Raw genomic sequence first — 22,856 nt, forward strand, 5'->3', positions numbered from 1 at the left:
TAACTTGTTAAACTTTAAGTATCCAATGAGGAGTCTATGATCACTTTCCAGGGAGACACTAGGTATCTCTTTTACATCTAACAGTCTATTTTGTAGTTGTTTCTCGATCAAAAAGTAATCTATAAGAGATTCACTTTTTCCATCCCATCCATATCTTGTAACCTTATGGCTTTTTTGTTTTTGATACCATGAGTTCCCTATAATAAGGTTGTTCCTCAGGCAAAGGTCAAGTAGTCTAGTTCCTTCTGGGTTTCGTGGACCCCATCCATGTGCTCCTAGAATATTTTCATATCCATCTCTCACAGATCCTACTTGAGCATTCATATCCCCTATGATAATTGTTCCATCTCCTCTTATTCTTTCCTCTATGTCTTCTTCAAAATGTTCTTTTTCTTCATCTTCACAACCAGTCTGTGGTGCATAGCACTGAATGATGTTGATGTTCTGGGAAGAATCCAATTTCAGCATTATGTGAAGAATCCGATCAGAAACATATTTTACTTCTACTACATGATCTTTCATTTGATGATCCATAACAACACCAACTCCATTTTTTGCTTGATCTCCACCTGACCAAAATAGATGGTATCCCTCTCTGAGTTCCTTTGATCCTTTTCCCTTCCACTTGGTTTCACTGAGTCCCAGTATGTTTATGTTCCTTGTTTTCATTAAGTCTACACATTCCTCTATTTTGCCAGTTAGTGTCAGAATGTTTAGCGTGGCAATTTTGATTTCAGTCTCATATCGAGTTTTGTGTGTTCTCCTCTTCAGTTGTGATGGAGCATCGGGTATTGAACCGTCATTAATATCATTACCAATGAGGTAACTAGAGTCATTATTCTGGTGATTACAATATTTCCATCCGAGGCCTCGTTTAGTTTTGAAAGCAATTCCAAATTATTCAGAAGCTGACTTGCTGGGCCTATCACTCCGAAGATTTTTCTGTCGGGGTTATCTCCCTTAGCCTTTAATAGTCCCCTATCAACCTGCAAGGCAGAAGGCCCCGAGTCAGATCTCAGGGATCAAATATTGCTTCTTACGCCAGATCCGCCGTACCAGTGATTTTCACTTCCGCCTTCACTGCCGTTGAGGTCTTCACCCGTATCCCTGGGCATGGGTTCTGTGTTATACCTCACAGGACTGGGTCCCCGACTGAACTCAGCCATCCTATCACTCCGGCCTACTGAAGTGTAGGGTTCCCACCCCCACAACGTGGATGCACCAGACAGGAATTACTCAAGTGGAGGAATAGGGAAGGTGACCCTATCTCCCTTGAGCTGAGTTAATGGTTGTGTATGGTGCCACAACCAAAGGTTGATGTACACAATTTTAGTAACATAATGCTAACCCAAGTGGTCATGGACATGTGTTGATTCAAAGTTTATTCCAACAAGAAGGTACAGTAATTAGGCATTTTTTTTTACTTTGCATGCCACCTTTTTGTATCTAGATACAACATCTGCTTGATATGAACTGCGTATCCACTTATTTTGAACAAAATCAGACAAGTCGTTTAGAAGTTATAGCAATGTTTGTGATATTTTTCTCAAATTTATTACTGCTGTTGGGTAAAACTTGGCCAACTTTTAATACCGGTTTGAAGGGTTAAATTCAAACCCTCATCATTGTAGAAGACTCCTCATGGACAGTTGAGATTTTCTGCTGAAGACGCGGAGCGAAGTTCTCTTAGAAACGTAAAGAGTTTCACCTTGTTTTCTCGACACAGCATAAGCCCAAAAGCCCATACCATGTCCACAAGTACGGGCCATGAAAGCATCAATGTTAACATTATCAGGGTATTTGAGTTTATCAGTTTGTTTCATGAGCTCCAATATCAATTCTACAATAGTCACAGAATCAACAAAGTTAAATTTCTAATATTTTATAACTGTCCAAAATGGTTCAGATAGATTATTTTCCTGACTTTCACAGCCTTTACCTGTGTTTGGCTGATACCTTCATTCTATTCCTCTTTTTCCTTGCAGCCTTCAGGTTTTAACGTTACTTATTTTCTTCTAGGTTCGAGCTCCTTCAACACTGCTACTCCAAGTTCAACAAATCATATTTTGCAGGCTTGTGTAAGCTGTTAGCTGGAGGAGCCAAGACAGGAGACCCCTTGTGTCTGTGGTTATTCTCGGAGGCTGGACGGGCTCTTGCTAGTTATGTGAGGGCATTAGCACCTTACGCTCAGCCGGTAAGTCGGTTATTTGCTACAGCTATATGACCTGTCTTTATTGTAACCTTGTTACTGCAGGTTAGCACATAACAATAATAAAAGAAGGAAATTTTAAACTTGAAATAAACCTTAGACACAACAAAATACATCGCAACGTAAATATTACCAATCAGGTTAGGAAACATGACAACTACGGATTCGATTTGGGAAGTGGCATGGAAACCCTACTAGGTGGTGAAACATAGCCTTTTGTGGACAAAGATTAGAAGAGTGTAATTTCCCTAGGATTTAAGCAATTTATTTTCAACATAACTTATTTGGAATCTGAAAATATAGATGAACTCAAGTAAGATAATTACAGAGAAAGAAATAAAATGCTTATTGAACGTACCTGGACAAAACAAGTGCGCAGTGCACTAAAGACATATCATTTACTAGTTACAATTGCTTTGGCACAAAATTTAAACATCTTGAAACCTATTCCGAGGACACATGTCGATTAGAATAAGGGGTAGTCCCATTCTACACAAATCAAAATCATAATTCAAATTTTACACTAACCAAGAGATAACTGTAAACTGCATCATCGCTGAAACACTTTATGTCAATGAGACAGAAATACAATTATATTAGATATGTGAAGCAGAATTAAAGGATGGCAACCCAATGGATAATATTAACATTAAAATAATCGAAAAAGGTTGAAAAACAAGGTTGCCTCCAATAAGGATTTATTTATTTATTTATTTATTTATTTATTTATTTATTTATTTATTTATTTATTTATTTATTTATTTATTTATTTATTTATTTATTTATTTATTTATTTATTTATTTATTTATTTATTTATTTATTTATTTATTTATTTATTTATTTATTTATTTATTTATTTATTTATTTATTTATTTATTTATTTATTTATTTATTTATTTATTTATTTATTTATTTATTTATTTATTTATTTATTTATTTATTTATTTATTTATTTATTTATTTATTTATTTATTTATTTATTTATTTATTTATTTATTTATTTATTTATTTATTTATTTATTTATTTATTTATTTATTTATTTATTTATTTATTTATTTATTTATTTATTTATTTATTTATTTATTTATTTATTTATTTATTTATTTATTTATTTATTTATTTATTTATTTATTTATTTATTTATTTATTTATTTATTTATTTATTTATTTATTTATTTATTTATTTATTTATTTATTTATTTATTTATTTATTTATTTATTTATTTATTTATTTATTTATTTATTTATTTATTTATTTATTTATTTATTTATTTATTTATTTATTTATTTATTTATTTATTTATTTATTTATTTATTTATTTATTTATTTATTTATTTATTTATTTATTTATTTATTTATTTATTTATTTATTTATTTATTTATTTATTTATTTATTTATTTATTTATTTATTTATTTATTTATTTATTTATTTATTTATTTATTTATTTATTTATTTATTTATTTATTTATTTATTTATTTATTTATTTATTTATTTATTTATTTATTTATTTATTTATTTATTTATTTATTTATTTATTTATTTATTTATTTATTTATTTATTTATTTATTTATTTATTTATTTATTTATTTATTTATTTATTTATTTATTTATTTATTTATTTATTTATTTATTTATTTATTTATTTATTTATTTATTTATTTATTTATTTATTTATTTATTTATTTATTTATTTATTTATTTATTTATTTATTTATTTATTTATTTATTTATTTATTTATTTATTTATTTATTTATTTATTTATTTATTTATTTATTTATTTATTTATTTATTTATTTATTTATTTATTTATTTATTTATTTATTTATTTATTTATTTATTTATTTATTTATTTATTTATTTATTTATTTATTTATTTATTTATTTATTTATTTATTTATTTATTTATTTATTTATTTATTTATTTATTTATTTATTTATTTATTTATTTATTTATTTATTTATTTATTTATTTATTTATTTATTTATTTATTTATTTATTTATTTATTTATTTATTTATTTATTTATTTATTTATTTATTTATTTATTTATTTATTTATTTATTTATTTATTTATTTATTTATTTATTTATTTATTTATTTATTTATTTATTTATTTATTTATTTATTTATTTATTTATTTATTTATTTATTTATTTATTTATTTATTTATTTATTTATTTATTTATTTATTTATTTATTTATTTATTTATTTATTTATTTATTTATTTATTTATTTATTTATTTATTTATTTATTTATTTATTTATGACGAAGTTAAAGTTCATGGCCCTCTCTTACACTTAATCACATATTATGTAAAATAAACTTCACGTAAAATAAACTTCACAAAACAGAATAATGAAATAATATAACAAAGTAAAAATCCTAACTTCAATCATTCTTCCATTCATACTGCCATTCATACAAACTGGTTATACATTTAGTAGGTAATCTCGGCAAGACCGCTTGAAAGAAGTTAAAGAAGTGCAATTCCTGACACTAACTGGAAGGGAATTCCATGGCTTTGCACCAGACACTTCAAACGAGCGGTTAAATGATGATGAGCAATGCACAGGAAATGAGAGTGTAGTAGTCGATCATATGTTATGTTCATGAGAGGAGGAGAATAAATTAAACTTTGAGGATAAATACAGGGATTTAGATTCATTCAATATACAAAATACGAGAGTTGCAATGTGAAGACAACGTTGTTTATCGATTTTTAACCAGGAGAGAATTTCATAATAGGGGAGATATGAGTTGAAAATTTAATTGAAAATCTAAACCTGATGCATGAGTTCATTGCCTTCTGTAATTTTAATGTTTGGTCCATGTTGGCATCTATCATTACAATATCACAATAGTTAAAAGCGAGGAGACCCAGCTTAACACGGGGGAAAAAAGGGCAATATTCATTCGATTGTTAAATGTGCTACAAACATTGTTGACAAATGCTGCACATATCCCAATATTGGCATGCTTCCTACCAATCAGAAGCAAATTTAATAATGTCAAAATTCTAATTATAACAATTTTAAATAAAATGTTCAAAATTTCCCGCATTTTTAACAATATATCACGGTTTCCTTCATAACTATCTTACTGTTTTCACGGATAATTATGATTTTTTCAGGGTTTTCTCCCATACTGTTGTACTACAATCTATACCTTATTCAGATTAATAAGATTTATATTAAATTTTATATAAAATATTTATTTACAAAAATATTAATATTTTCAGGTGCTCGGAGTAAAAACTTGACAAAAATATCTAAATCACAGTCTATGTTAATGATTGAGGTTCATTTTGTAGGTGGAGGTTTGATACACACTTTAAAAAGGAAAAGTATGAAAATTCTTATAAACATGGAATTTACAAGGGAAAGAGTGATATATTGTTAAAAAGGCGGGAAATGTTGAACATTTTATTTTAAAATATTAGAATTATTAGAATTTTGACATTATTGAAGTTGCTTCTGGTTGCAAGGAAGCATGCCAACACTGGGATATGTGCAGCAATTGTCAACAACAATTGTAGCATATTTAACAATCAAAAGAATATTAACCTTTTCTTTTCCTTTGTTAAGCTGGGTCTCCCCCTTAGTATGGGAAATATGACAGTCTGGATAATTTCATTTTCATGCTTAGTGGAAGAAGTGGTTGGCGAATTTGGAGAGGGTGAAGTGACGAGTGAATATTCCTACAGATGCATGTTACATGCTCACTGCAGTCCAGTGTGTCACTTATGATAATCCCAAGATTTTTTACCGACTTCTGAAATGGTATAGCTACACCACAAAGCAAAAGTGAAGGCAATAACTTCTTAATACGTAGACTTTCACGACCACTAAATTACATTATAATAATTTTTTGGGGATATTAGGTTGTGCAATATTAATTATCAGCTGACGCATTTCGATCCTGCGACCAGGATCGTCTTCAGACCAGTAACAAAGCATAATGGCAACTGGCACTCCATAGTAACCAGACTCAGAGAGACCCTGTTAGAAATATAGTTCATTCCAGGGCCTCCAGAATCACGGAGAAAGATGTTGACTAGTTAACTATGGAGGGTAGCCATGATCTACTCAGTATATACAACCTGTGACAATAAAGTTTGGTGAATGAAGTCAGAACGGTTGATCCGGCAACACTGGCGACACACAACGCTGCACCTGCGTAGTGGCAGGTTTTGACCACCTGCTCCCAATGTTGTTCAGTTGAGCATCCTGTGTGTGCCGTGTATGACCTGTTTGACACAGTGTGTGTTTAGTCCGTTGGTTCTGAACTGCGAACAGGAACGTGAATGACCAAAAGATCAATGTACAGTTTTGTTTTAAGCTTGGCAAAACACCAAAAGAAATGCATGCGATGCTGATACGTGTTTATGAAGATCAAGCACTGTCCTTGAAGTGTGTGTACAAGTGATATGCCGTTTTGGAGGAGGCCGGGAAAGTGTTTCTGACAACCCCCGTAGGGAAGACCAGTGACCGCCATCAGTGACGAAAACATTGAGAAGGTGAGGACATTAATCACGAACAATCAGCGATTAACTGTGCGCATGATAGCGTATAAACTGCAGATTAACCGTGAATCCGTATGACAAATCGTTACCCAGAAGTTAGGGAAGAGGAAAACGTGTTCTCATCTTGTGCCACATCACTTGACTGACAATCAGAAGCAGGCATGTTTAGAGGCTTCACAGCATTTTGTCGAAACGGTGGATGCGACATAAAATTTCTTGAACTGTATTGTCACTGAGGATGAAACCTGGTGTCTCAGGTATGACCCTGAAACGAAACGGCAAAGCATGGAATGGCATTCTCCGGGATCCCCTCGTTGGAAAAAGGTCAGAGCCGAAAAGACATGCATCAAAACGATGCTCATCATATTTTTCGATAGTCAAGGTATTATCCACAAGAAATTTCTACCTAAGGGAACAACGTTGAATGCTGCACAGTACATTTAAATTTTGACCCGTTTCATGAAACATCTACGCAGGGTACGACCCCAGTACGCACAAGGTTCATGGTTTTTTGTCCATGACAACGCTTGTCCACACACAGCCAATATTGTCAAACAGTTCATGATAAAAAAGGGAGTGGTGCAACTTGAACATCCCCCATACTCGCCAGATCTCAATCCTCCAGACTTCTTATTCCCACAACTCAAACTCGCTTTGAAATGAAAGAGATTTGACGATATTCCTGACATCCAATGAAACGTGACGAGGCTTTTGAACACCATCCCAAAGGAAGCCTTCTTGCAAAGTTTCAGGACATGTATCGCCGATCTCAGCAGTGCATAGTTATGGGAGGGGATTATTTCGAAGGACAGTAAGGTCACTGTCGTGCATTGTTCATCTATGGGGATCCGGCAACACTGGCGACACACAACGCTGCACCGTATTACTATTGAACAAACATGAATATCAGTCAAGTTGCTCGTCTACACAGAAAAGGATACCAACTCCCAGATCAACTAAAAAACAATAGCTGCTGTAGAAATGACAAAATAGTTTGCAATCAACCACAACATTTTTGATGTGTTATTTATATGTTATTCAGACTTCATCAATGGTTTAAATTAAGACTATAAATTGTGTCATACCAGGTTTTATATCATTATTGGTTATGTGAGTGCTTATGTCTTCCAATTGGAGCGTGGCTGAAGATGACCCAATATATTGCAACCTTTTATAGCTAAAAAACAGTCGGAGAACACTGAGACACCTCAGGGGTGCTCAGTTCACAAATAGGACGCACCAACAAAATATCCAAGGATGTGCATGCATAGGAAATATGAACTTAAATTGTGGCATATAATAAAGAAAATATGAAATAAAATTGATATATGGCATGGTTTATTAATAACAAAAATATTCTCAAATTGTCAGCATTTATAACTGTGATGATGAAAAATGATCGCTAATAAATTAAAAATATATCTCTTGATGTACAAACAAAAATAATCAAATGGGGTGGTACATAATTTCACACCCTATCTTGCTCTAGCAAATCACAATTACATGTTAATTTCAATAATTTTGTTCATGTTAATAGATTTCATTTGATCTACTGAAAGCTCTGGATTCAGACGATCTGCTCTGAAATATTCGAAAGAAAAATAAATTCGACTTAAATTTTGTACAATGATCACATTAAGTATCCAATTATCTACCCAAAATTTTACGTTTCCTTTACAATTACATAATTTGATGCTATAATTTCCATTTAAAACTGAGTCGGCCCAATGAAATAATAATCTGTTCAATTACCAGTCGCTTACTGGGTTAACGAAATTAAATAAATAACTAAAGTTTGGAAATGTAATATACATTTGAAATGGTCTGCCTAACTCAAAGTTTAACTTCCGAAATGCCATATCACAAATCGAAGAAATTAACACCGTCCCTATCGTATAACAAAAAAAAAAAAGGAAAATCAACTCCAAAATACCATAACCATATTGTAATACTAGGTCACGCTAATATTTACACAGTAGTTTACACTATCTACACTTCAGACTACACAAAAGATGATCATATTGTCAGGACATCATTGAATAATTCTAGAATAGCTGAATGTACTGTAAATTTTCTAGTGTTCAATCAGATGACCTGGATGAAAGTCCTCGAACATTCGGGGAAAATCTCGAATTCGGGCAAAGTCTCGAATAGTATTCCAGAACCATCATGAGTTATCGTGAACATTATAGTTATAAATTACAAAGAACTCGAGGTAGAACTAATTAAGCATAACTCCTCGAAGACGTAGGCAAATTCAAACAAACGTAGGTTCATCGTCTTAAATCATGCAAATATCTACCCTATTACACTGCCAAATTATCACTTGTCTCAATAACCATCTTCTACAATCATGGCGTGACTCTATTCTCGAAGAACTACATCACTTATTCACTATAATATAATTTCTCTCGAAGACAAAATTATTACCTTAATAATAATGAAATCTCTAAAAATAACCCCTACTATACGACAATATACTTGTGATCCACCCCGGGATATCACAAATTCATTCTAATATCATCACGCAACAAGTCCTACGCGTATATAATTCTCGAAGATTCAATCCACCTACCGGTTCTCAAGTCTTGACTCAACTATCTCTGTTCCGCACTTACATACACGGGTTCTGATTCAAAATGATGGAATAATTTTTCTTTTAAGACTGAAGTTCAAATATCACACGATTATATCCCAACAGATACCATATACGAGAATGTCTCACTTCTGTGCGACGACTGTACATCCCAAAAAACTAATACACGTACACGAATGTCCTAACATCATTATAAAGATTGATAAATTTATAAGATGAAACCCTGAGAATTATTACTGCCTGATACACCTAGTATAATTCATAAGTCATGTACACCGTTCCAATACCAATATAATGGTCCGTTATTGGACATTATAAATTTTCCAGCTAACTCATTCTTGGTTGCCTGCGTTTCGCCCTCGTGTGCTAAGTTAGGCTCATCAGTTGGGACTTAACACACCACCCAAGACGCAAGGCTAGTGCATACCGTGGAGGCCACTGCATAGGCTACTTGAAGCCACCAGCAGTGCCAATGCACTATGAGAGCTATGTCTCATTTCCAAAATTTGATGCCTGCACACGAGGGCGAAACGCAGGCAACCAAGAATGAGTTAGCTGGAAAATTTATAATGTCCAATAACGGACCATTATATTGGTATTATAAATTTACTCATTCGGGACAAATATTTTAAATTCCCTTTGGGAATCAACATCTGTATTATCTGATGGCCAGGCAGGCATCAAATTTTGGAAATGAGACATAGCTCTCATAGTGCATTGGCACTGCTGGTGGCTTCAAGTAGCCTATGCAGTGGCCTCCACGGTATGCACTAGCCTTGCGTCTTGGGTGGTGTGTTAAGTCCCAACTGATGAGCCTAACTTAGCACACGAGGGCGAAACGCAGGCAACCAAGAATGAGTTAGCTGGAAAATTTATAATGTCCAATAACGGACCATTATATTGGTATTATAAATTTACTCATTCGGGACAAATATTTTAAATTCCCTTTGGGAATCAACATCCGTATTATCTGATGGCCAGGCAGGCATCAAATTTTGGAAATGAGACATAGCTCTCATAGTGCATTGGCACTGCTGGTGGCTTCAAGTAGCCTATGCAGTGGCCTCCACGGTATGCACTAGCCTTGCGTCTTGGGTGGTGTGTTAAGTCCCAACTGATGAGCCTAACTTAGCACACGAGGGCGAAACGCAGGCAACCAAGAATGAGTTAGCTGGAAAATTTATAATGTCCAATAATGGACCATTATATTGGTATTATAAATTTACTCATTCGGGACAAATATTTTAAATTCCCTTTGGGAATCAACATCTGTATCACTGTTCCAATATCACATTACGCCTATCTAACTGGGGAAAATATATGAGGATCATCTATTGTCACTATAATATGGCAAAGTACTATGACTACACAACTGAAACAGACCGCAAGACCATTTATCAACTACAACTACATAACTATCCTTCTACAAACAGATTATATTATACAATTACGTCGACTTACCTTATGATGTCTTCCTGATGTTGAACGGCTGGTCATCCTCAATAATAATACAATCACAGGTGCCTTTCTCTCAGCCCATCGCTGTCAGCTCTGGTCACATGAGTTTAAGCTTCCATTTCAACACCCACATATATAGCGGTATGTGACATCACCATGACGATATTCATAATTATTCTCTTCTTGAGTTTCAGGCTGTAACTAGTACAAAAAGAAATTAATAAATTTGTTACACAACACTTCCTGGCAATATTGTTCAAATATTAAACACTGTAGGCAGCTCAACTTAACTTGACGTCTGCTGTGTTACGTGCATTGACAAGCGTAATATTCCAAATGGTGTATTTGTAGGATCTCCAACTATGTTAACACAGTTCAACTTCCTCAACTCAATCTTCGAGTATAGCCATCCACTATCGAACCAAGTACTTGTTTTTAATGGCGTGTCGAACACCACTCAAGTACGGCGACTCACACACTGACACAGTAACCTACTTCTCCCTTCTCAGCTGGCAAGCTGGAGTCCTTGATGCTCTGCGCACGCGCACTCGTACCGGAAATCTCATCAAGTTAACAACTGTAATACTTTCTCACACTGTTTTTACTTGTAAGATAATGTTCAGAAATATTATTATTATCATTATTATACTTGTTATTATTAGAATACACATCATCTTTCTAACACGCTATTTGATAGTATCACTGGATTCACATGGTTGGTTATAACCGGTGTTGGTCTGCAAGCTTATCGTACGCTAGCGATGCGTGCTCTTTCTTTCTTAAACCATTAATTCGAAAAGTATTACGCCCACAGGTGAAGTCGTTGTGAATCCAAAGAGTACTAACTCTGAGATATGTCACTCAGTTCAAATATCCGAGCCATCCGGCCTATTGAAACTGTCACAATATATGGGGTCGAAACTAGTCCCAGTTTTATAAGACAGTATACAAACTAATAGTATTGAATAGGTGGACCCTTCCTACCCTTTGATAGTGATTAATTGTCAATATGGACCATAATGAAATTCATAACTTATGATATGGAAACTTAGAAATGTAGTTCTGTGATTCTTTTTTCTGTCCCATTTTGAGTTGATTTTTTGTGTGGTCTTTTTAGCACCTATTTCCGGAATCAGGGGGACTTCCAGTTATATGCGTAGGCTCAGTGTGGCTGAGTTGGGAGTACCTGAAGCCCGGCTTCATATCTCGTCTACAGGAGCCCTGTGTAGGCAAGGAGCGCCCTGTGGAGGAGGTGTCGCTGCTGACGCTGACCACCACGATGGCCACAGGTGCAGTGTACCTCGCAGCTAAAGCTACCAATTACGATCTGCCCCGAGACTATAGCAAGAACTACAAAGTTTTCTTCCACTACAAGAGTAATGTGATAAACGGGGAATGATGCCACGCCTCACTATATAGCAAGGGTGATATTCGGTGCCGTCTGTGAACTTCAGTATTGATGGATCTACTTAATTGTCTTTAGAATTATGTCTTCCATTACTCCTCTGGCTAGCTATCAATTTCTAATGGAACATTTTACTTTTTGATAGGGTTGAATTAGAATTAGAACCAAAGAGAAATATCTAAATATTTTCTGTTTGTGCAGCAGCTTTTCATATCCTTGAAAATATCTGTTTAGAAAGTTATAACTGTCAAGGATTAAGTTCCAAACCAAGTCAGATGAGGTTGCGAAGTTCTTAGCCTTTTGTCATTTTATTTTATTCATTAATTAGAAAAATCTTGGACAGTACAAGTAAGTTTCCTGTAAATACAAGGATTCTTAAAAAGATGTCAAATGAAAAGTTAGCAAATTGGGTTCCAGGATGATAGGTCCATGGACAAAATGTCCACTTTTCATGCAGTTCATTTGGAATTATGTCCATAGTACACATATGTTCACTTCCAAAATGTCCCTTTTACATGGTGTTCACATCTTGTCAAAGTCCATTATGTCTAATATAATTTTAATTGAGCCTATTAATTTTGTGTTGTAAGTAACAATTGTTTCTTTGACATCCTATTAAAAAATGTGAACTTGAGACAAGTTAGCAAATGGTTTGAAATTATATTGTCTATAGAGAAAGAAAGTGAATTTGAGACACATATGAGAGACTTGTGTTACTGCCTGAAGCTTTATCCTGAAGAGATTATCAATGAAAATGAAAATTTTGATAAATTATTAGTTCCTGGAGTGTTACTTAGCTTCGTACTTTATCCAAATTATAATATAATCTGTCTGAAAAATATGGAATCTGTATTAACTAAAATGTTCATACTTTCAAATACGTGAAATGAACATATTTCAGTAGCTTTAGGTCTATGGACGTAAGTTAAGTGAACCTGCATAATTACGGACATTATAAGTGTGGACACACATTAGTACTCTGGACTCTAAAAATTGGACTCTCAGTGGACATAAAACTATGGACTTAATATCCATGAACCAGCAAATAGATTTTAATGGATGATATTCTGACATGAGAATTCAGAAATGTTTTTATATATACAATTTTCCACTATGTCGTGGTGAAGCATAAATGCACATTCCTTTCCTAAGAATGACATATCGTCGTTGCTGGGATAAAACCTCCTATGTGATAACATACTGATCCGCAGCACATCCATATATTAACGAAAACTAAAGTCGGTCAGACCGGCCACTCTATCCGGTCGATTTCCTTCATTCTTTTCTTAACTGAAAGGTATTCATGTATAGATTTGTCATCAGGTACTATAAATAACTTAACTTCCTTCTTCCTTTAACCGATATCTTCATTTTTCGAAGTGTCGGTTCTCTTCCTCTTTTTTTCCTCGAATTAGTGTTATATAAAGGATTGTTGCCCAATTGTATTTCCTCTAATAACAAAAACCACCACCACCACCACCATCACCACCCTCTAATAAACGTTCCCCACCCCTTTTCTCTATTTATCATTTCTTTATCAATTACTACGGCAAGTTGTTTCGAGTTGAACCTCGTATTTCTTTCATTATTTCTTCCTATTTTTTAATATATTTTCATTTGGCTTTATTCTTTTTTAACGTTTTAAATTATTTTAAAACCTATATATCCACTTTGAATTTGACGAAATTAAATCCTACACTGTTTTCCTAAGACTTCATTCACGTCACCTTTTACTCTTCGGCCGGAGAAACAAATGCCTACAAGACCTGCCTAGCAACGACTTTACATAAGTGCATACTTGATCTGCTTATGAACTTCAACTATATTTGTTTTCGGCGCAAGATAGTGATGTTCTGTTTACTCTCTTGTCTGTGATTATTGTGTTTTGAACATTAACTGAATTGCTACGATATGATACAATGTTAATTTTTTGCCTGTGTTCAATATATTAGTTGTTTTAAGATCTTCGCTAATTGGCTGATGATGACACTTGAAATGTGTTGAAACCGGTCCCAATAAACAGGTTGTAACTACTTTTTAGTTCAACTTACTATGGAGTATTGAAAGGTGGACCCTTCCCTATAATATTGTACATCTTCTTATTCCTCAATTTATTTGACTTTTTCAATGTTTTGCCTCTTTGAAGCAATCATATCTTTGGTTCTAATTGAGGTACGCAGTTTGTTTTGGTCTAAAAACACTCAGTAGATCAAGTGCTTTCTTTTGAGGCAATAACTACTTAAATTGGTAGATTCTGAGAAAAGTTATGAGTATATTTGTCCCCATGACGAAGATCTTTGAAGGACTTTTTAACAGTTCGGCGCGTAGTGTTGTTCCAAGGAACGTTTAATTCATTTTCTTTGTGTGATGTATTTTCAAGTGTTTTCTTGACATAATATTACATTCTATTACCACAGCAGATCATGTGCTTTATTTCATTAACTCGAAACTTTGCAAGTACATCCGTGAGGATAGTAATGAACAACACCATACTTTGTACATTGTGGATGGAGCCAGCGGGAAACTGCTAGTATATTATGAAGAGCGAGAATGCTTTGACAATATTCATACAATATTGCACCTTACATGACAGAACCTTACCGGCCAAAGTTCTAAACTAAAATATTTCACATAGGAGGTTTTGTCCCAGCAGCGACGATTTATTGTTGCTCTTACTCCAGCAACCATCAAAATTAACGTTTTGAATACACTGAACGAAAAATATCCATTATCAGATGTCTATGGAATCTCACACTGCAATAAATATTGATTTTTGTGCTAATGCCAAGAAGCAAAACCATGTATATTCTAATGTACATATTTCTGTTTGTACAAAACCTCATAAATTCATGACTTGAATATGCAAGGTTTTGATGTTTTAATGGGGTTAACACAAAACTTACCTGTAAGGCTTTTTTAGGCATTTGCTCTATGCCTTAAACTAGACTCAACAGAGTGGGATGTGGATTTCTTGTCAGTATTTACCTGCATACTCCCCAATCAGTGGTTAGGTACTGACACATTCCACTTTGATGAGTCTAGTGTCAGGCCTAAGATGAAATGGTGGTTTTATAGAGCAAACGCCTGAAATGCCTTACACCTTATATTTATATGTTCTATTGACGTGAAAATTCTAAAAAAACCATTAATGACCGAGAAAAAGCTTCTTTCACCGGGAACTTAGACTTTCAATCAATACAAAACCTTGAAAATTCATGACTTCTGACATGGAGTTAGTCACAAAGTCTCACATTTCCAAACGACCTGACAATGATTTAATATCGATGCCTTGTATATCCATTTTCAGGTTTTTGTTTGCATCACAATAGAGTTTTCTTTGCGCATCAACATGACATTTACTCATTACTGTCTAATTCTTACCAAAAAGGTATGTTCTATCAGTATATATGACCTTCCTTAAAAATATTAGATTTCTGGAAATATAAGGTTTTAGATAAATAGCTACAATGTTCTCTAGGTTTTGAAGCATTGTTTGAAAACTTTGTTCACCAAGAAAATATTGTTATTTAATTGAAAATATTGCTTATCATTTAAATTTCCTTTACTTTTTCTTATTTTTACTTGTAGTTTTGATACATTGGAATGTTTCTTATCGCACCATAGTGGGAAGTTATGTTAAATTTGTGTTCATGCCTGGTACCATGTATATATTTGTACTACCCTTCATTTAAGTGATCAGATTCAGTTACATATCATAAATGTTTGTTTTACTTCACTTTTAGATGTCTCTAAGTTGTGAAACACACATCAATACTGAAGATAAAATAGCATCGTTGCTGTATAGTGATGGCAAAAGGTACAATCATACGTGTGATGGCCAAATACTTATCAGAAACTCTTGTAAATAAGTAAGTTATAGCACATCTCAGGGGCGTAACTACAGGTTGTCTGTAGGGGTCCACTTTTATTTTATATTTATATGTTCTGTACACTGGCTAAATACATGGTATTTGTTTCTGTACACCTTGCACTCTTCATTACAAACTGACTGTGATGGGCACAATGGGAGCAAAAATTTAGTCAAAGATTTGACCGATAAATTCTTATTAAACAATTAATTACCATCATCATATTCAGTTTCCCTTTTCCAACTTCAGCCAGGTTAGACACCTTTCCACCTTCCTCCATCCAACCACCACAGCTGTTCCTCAACTGTGTTCATGTCCAGGTTCCTTCTTATTATACTGTTCTTGTTCAAGTCCAACCAGTTTAGTGTGGATCTACCCTCTTGTTTTCCTTCCTTCAATCTTAGCCTCCATCATCTTTCTTCCATCTCTTAACATGCTCAAATCATCTTTGTTTATTTGTCTTTTCTTACCCGGTTTCTTTCCTGACATTCCCATTCCTTATAGTGTCTTTTCTTGTCCTTGTCTTTCCTATTGTACTTCTTAAAAACTTCATCTCACTGGCCTGGATTTCACTGTCTTGTCATTTTGTCATTGTTCAAGTGCCCATATTTACCAATGCGTATTTTTAAAAAGCTAATGTTCAATCAGCCAATCACTGCTATTTATAACATTAAAATATGCAGCATACTTACCACCCATATTTTAAGGGCTGTATTCAGAATTATTATATATAGTGATGGCCCTGTCAAGTCAGTCAAAACATTGACTGATTTTTTTTTTTTTTACCAAGTTGCTTTATGTCGCGCCAACACAGATAGGTCTTATGTTGACTGTGGGATAGGAAAGGGCACAGAGTAGGAAGGAAGCGGCCATGGCTGTAATTAAGGTATAGCCCCAGCATTTGCCTGCTGTTTAAAATGGGAAATCACAGAAAACCATCTTCAGGACTGCTGACAGAGGGACTCGAATATACTATCTCGCGAATGCAAACTCTCAGTGCCCCTAACCGCATGGCCAACTTGCTCGGTGATTGATTGATTGATTGATTGATTGATTGATTGATTGATTGATTGATTGATTGATTGATTGATTGATTCTGTAGGTCAACATTATAAATAAATAATAGTCAATGATAACACAACATATATACTGATATAACTCAAACATCCTCTATAACACTGTTTAGTAGAAATATTTCACTTTTTTTTTTTTTCAAGTATTCAAAACTTTAATAAAAAAATATGATATTGAAGGACTATTATGTGTGTTCACATCCCTTCAATAACCTGTTTTAAAATTGCACATATTTACTTAACCGTAACATTCAAAGCTGAAGTTTGATTTAAGAAATAATACTTATAAATTATTCATTTCCATGGAGTGTGCGACACTGAAAATGTAAAACAATAATGGATGATATGTTCAGTGCCACAAGCTCTTTAACATTGACACAGAATTGCTTTTCATGTTGGTTACTATCAAGTTAACCACATAAAGCGATTCTGTATCAACGTTAGAGTTTGTGGCATTGCAAAATGTTGACCACTGTTTATAATGTTGATGTAAAGAATAGTGCATTGTAGAAGCCCTTAAAATAGGGTGAAACATGTTTGCTGTATAAAATGATTCTGTAATAAATACTGTATTATTGACTGGTTGATGCTTTAATTAAACAAAAATTTGATTTCCTTGAATATCAGTAATTGACAGTTTCTCTTGTGTTGTTTTAGTGCCAATTTCTACAATAGCAAAGAGCTTTAGTAGTTTTGATGTACCAGCATTGCTTATGATTCTAGAATTGGTTTCTTCAGCTGTATAAGATCACATAATTGATGATCTTGATGCACTTAGGTGTTAATATAAGGAAAGATCTTCATTGGTATAATCATATAAATGGAATTGTAAATAAAGGATACAGATATCTGCACTTGGTTTTGAGGGTATTTAAGAGTTGTAGTAAGGATGTAAAGGAGAGGGCATGTAAGTATCTGGTAAGACCCCAACTAGAGTATGGTTCCGTGTATGGGACCCTTGATATGAGAACTGAAAAACTCCAAAGAAAAACAGCTTGATTTGTTCTGGGTGATTTCCGACAAAAGAGTAGTGTTACAAAAATGTTGCAAAGTTTGGGCTGGGAAGACTTGGGAGAAAGGAGACGAGCTGCTCGACTAAGTGGTATGTTGCTAGTTATAAACTTCATTGATAGTTATCTCACTTAGTGGGGAGGAAATAAGTTTTCCTTTTTAAATAAAATAATACATTCAAAATAGATCAATTTATAAAAGTGGACCTGTGGATACCAACCTATGCTCCAAAGTTGAGAGCACCTTTATGACAGGCAGAGGATACCATGCCTCTCACAGGGGGCAAAGTCTTTAATAATGGTAAAACCAGGGAGCCTACTGATTCTTGTAAAATGTCATCTAATAATAGAAAGTGAAACTAAATTTGGAAGTTACTTTCAAGTCTCGAGGGACTTTTTCTACAAGATTCTGCATTTCATTCAAGAAAATATTAGCAAAAAACCAGTAACATATGGAAAACCATCTCACTCAGTGAATTCTGACTTGTTCTAACAGTTTTTCCTCCATTTTGTCAGTAAATTTCATCTTGATGCTCAGTGCAAAATAAAACCACTTGCCAAAGCCTCAAGGGAACGTATTACTCGTCTATGTTTATTAGTGGAATATGCTAATAATTCCAATGTGTTACTGATTCAGGTAAGTCTGAGATTTTGTGACCTAATTTGCAATGTCATTGCAGCGTGAAAGGATTTAATAGTTGCTACCAAATTCAAGCAATGTTTCAATCAAATTATCAATTAAATTGCCACTGTTAACATCCATTTCCTTCTTGTATAAATGGTGAAGAAAACTATGATGAAGATAAGTTATTCAGTTCTCCTAACTAGGACCAGTAGCTTCACCACTGCTGGATGAGGTATCTTCTTACCTCTCCAATACTTTATACTTCTATGAGACGTCTATCGATTACTAGCATAACAATTTTATTTCTAGAAGTAAATCATGAGTACAAAATACATTTTGTAAAATGTAACAATCATCCACTCATTCATTCATTTAACAGTTTGAACCTTATTGTACATGAGTATATCAGGGTTAAAGTTTTGATCAATTTTTTAATTATTGGTCCTTGAAACAAAATTAGGAAATATTTTTGTTTTGTAGGCTAATTGGATGCTAAACATGCCCATAATATTTATGAAAAAAATATGCACTCGTCAACTCTAATAACATTACTTTCTGAAAGATGTTTGATACAGACAGTCAGGATTTTTATGTCTCTGAAATTGGTCGGAATTTTCCTTAGCTACTGATCCTTCAGTTTTTCATCTTTGAGAAGAGCAAACGCAGAAACAATCTCCTCTCTGGGGTGTAATTGAACTTGCATAAAAAGTGTACCAAGAAGATTATCAAATGTGGAAAAACAACTAAATCTGGCATTTGCAGTGAGCCTCAAGTTTAACCAAGAACTTATTATAGGTTAGCAATTTCTACCTCTGGTTTGGGTGACAACCCTAAGTGCAGATCATTGATGATTGATTGATGGGTTGATTATTTCAAGCTATTTTAAGCTATCAGACTATTGACATATAAATTTAAAATATCATAACGTTCTTATTGTGATGTCAGAACTTGCCCCATCTTAAAACAAAGCTGTCACCATTCCTCAGGTACTTCCCATCAACAGATACCCAGCTATCTATGGTAATGTTCAAACCATATTACTGCAGAAACTGTAAACATCTAACAAGCAGCTTGAACACCATAATGAGACACCAAAAACTGTTTACCAACAGTCTCTCTATTTCTAGAGAGCAGCATTTCCATTACAGTATATATTCCAGTATAGCTGAGAAACCATGACATACAAGTCATCATCATCCTAAATCATCTCCGGTTTCCCAGGTGTGGTATATGAGCCTCCTCCATCTCATCCTGTCCTTGTACCATTCTCCCTCCATCAACTTGTCTCAATCATGACCTCTCAGCAGTACATCAAAACTAAATCTATCCATTTCCTTCGTGGCCTTCCCACGGGTCATCTTCCTTCTACTTTTCTGTCAAATTCCTTCCTTGCAGTTCTGTTTACTGGCATCCTCCTCATGTGACCAAATCACTTCAGTCTTGATATCTTAATCTTATTGAGGAGAGAATCAACTATTCCTACTTCTTCTCTAATTTTCTCATTCCTAATCTTGCCTTTCCTGGTTTTCTGGATCATAGTGCGTAGGAATTTCATTTCAGCTGCCTGAAGTTTGGAATTATCTCTATTGGTCAGTGTTGTGGTTTCGAGACTGTATGTAAGAATTGGTGTATAATAGGACTTGTACAATGTCATTTTTGTTTTCATGGGTATTTGCTCATCCCACAGCAGGTGTCTTATCTGGTGGTAAAATTGTGTTGCCTTATTGATTCGATTGTTCACCTCATGTTTTGCTAGGTTGTCATTTGATATAACGCTACCCAAGTATTTGAAAACTGAAACGCTGTCCAGTTGGGCTTCATTTAACATGATAATTGGTTCTACTCCTTCCCCATACACTTTCATCACCACCGTCTTGGTCTTGCTGATGTTTAAACCATATTTCTTAAACTCCTCATTCCAGCTTTGCATTCTCTCCCTCAATTCCTCTTCTGAGTCACTCCAGATCGCAACATCATCTGCAAATGTGAAGGCTTTGATATCTCCATGTTCTTTCCTTTTAATAGATTTCATTACTACATCCATTACAATAACAAATAGAAGTGGTGATAATAAGCTGCCCTGCTGCACTCCTCTCTCTGTTTCAAATCAGTCCGACAAACCACATCCTACTTGAATACAGCTTCTATTCCCACTATACAACATTTTCACTTTGTCTCTGAGGCTGTCTCACACTTGAAGTTCTTTCATGCATTGCCAAATTCTTTCCCTTGGTACACTATCGTATGCTTTCTCAATGTCCAAAAATATTAGAAATAAAGGCTTATTCTTCTCGCAGTATTTTTCCATTAGCATCCTAATTGCAAATATAAGGTCTGTAGTTGACCTTCCTGGTCTGAAACCATACTGCTCTTCTTCCAAAATTGGTTCAACAATATCTCTGATTCTGGTCTCTATTATTTTTCCAATATATTCAGGACATGAGACAGTAGTGTAATACCATGGTAATTAGTACATTTTCGTCAGCTTCCTTTCTTGAACAGAGGTACATTGATGCCCATCTTCCAGTCCTCAGGAATAGTATTTTCCTCCCATATCTTGTTGAGCAGTCTGTAGAGCCATTGGATTCCTGGAATTTCTGCTGCATTCAGCATATCTGCACTTAGTTCATCTATGCCCACTTCCTTTCTTCATGCTCTTGAGCACATTTTCAACCTCAAGCCATGTAATTGGTGGTTCAGTTGTGGTTCGTCGACTTGGCTCTCCTCTATCCGTTGTTATGTTTTCTGTATCTCCATTCAGCAGCTTTTTGAAATAAATCTTGAATTCTTGTTTAATTTCTCCCTCTTCTTGTGCCAGAGTTCCATCATCACGTTCTATTGCTTTTATGGTCTCTTGATCCCTTTGCTTGTTTTTCACTACTCTGTATAGCAATTTCATATTTCCTCTACTGTCCTCTTCCAGTTTGTCTGCGAACTCATTCCATTTCTTTTTTTTTTCTTCCCTTACAATGTTCTTTACAGAAAGTTTCTTGTTCCTGTATACTCCTTGAAGTCTTTGTATTTCTTGTTCATTTTGTTCTTGTCTCTGTTTTTGTTTTTCCTTGTCCAGTGCCTTCTTTATTTGGTTTCTTTCTTTCACTGCTGTTTTCACTCTATCATTCCACCATGGTGTCCCCTTTTTTCTTTTGATAGAACTTGTAACTCCACATAGATTTTTGGCTTCTTCCACAAAGGTGTCTTTGAAGGCCTTCCACTCTTCATTAACGCTGGTTACTTCACCCTTCGGCAAACTCTGTTGAATCCTTAGTTTGTATTCTTCCTTTATTTGGACTACTTGCAACTTCCAAGTTTTAACCCTTGGTTTTTCCATAATAATTTTCTGTGTTTCATTAATCTTATGTTTGAAGTCTACTACCAACAATCTGTGGTCACTGTCCATGCTTTCACTAGGGATGACCTTTACATCTGTGATGTACCTGCCACCATCTTTATTCGTGATTACATAGTCAATCAATGTTCTATACTGGCAATCCCAACTGTACCTTGTTATTCTGTGACTCTCTCTTTTTTGGAAGAATGTATTTTTGATTATAAGATCATTTCTTCTGCACAGATCTAATAGTTGTTCTCCTTCTGGGTTCCTTTGTCCAAATCCATGTGGACCAATGATGTTCTTGTACCCAAGTCTGTCTACTCCAAATTGCGCATTTAGATCTCCAATAATAATAACAACATTTTCCTCATTAACTGTATCTTCCAGGTCTTGCCGAAATTTCTCTTTGTCTTCCTCACTGCAGCCTGTCTGTGGGGCATACACTTGTATGATGGTGTACTTAGTGTTCTCCAGTTTCATGAACATTTTAATGATTCTATCACTTTTTCAGATAACTTCAGCTGTAGCATCGGTCCCTTCATTAATTAAAAATCCAACACCATTTTTCGCTACCCTCTCCTGTCCACTCCAGTATAATTTATATCCTCCACGAAGTGTCTTACTTCCAATCCCTTTCAATTTGGTCTCACTTAATCCCAATATTGATATTTTTCTTCTATCCATCATGTCTAGGAGTTCTTCTACCTTTCCAGTTAATGATAGAATGTTCATAGTTCCAATTCGG

General features: G+C 34.1%; 1 protein-coding gene across 1 annotated transcript in view; it reads left to right on the forward strand.

Moving 5' to 3' along the window:
* Positions 1 to 17,761, forward strand: part of Nagk (N-acetylglucosamine kinase) — a 259,336-nt gene extending 241,575 nt beyond the window's left edge. The window contains exons 7-8 of the mRNA XM_067155983.2: positions 2,020 to 2,194; positions 11,913 to 17,761. Coding sequence (XP_067012084.1) covers positions 2,020 to 2,194; positions 11,913 to 12,194 — 457 coding nt within the window. The 3' untranslated portion in view covers positions 12,195 to 17,761. The remainder of the gene's footprint in view (positions 1 to 2,019; positions 2,195 to 11,912) is intronic.
* The last annotated feature ends 5,095 nt before the right edge of the window (positions 17,762 to 22,856 follow it).

Source organism: Anabrus simplex, chromosome 1, assembly GCF_040414725.1.
Source record: "Anabrus simplex isolate iqAnaSimp1 chromosome 1, ASM4041472v1, whole genome shotgun sequence".
Lineage (NCBI taxonomy): Eukaryota > Metazoa > Arthropoda > Insecta > Orthoptera > Tettigoniidae > Anabrus > Anabrus simplex.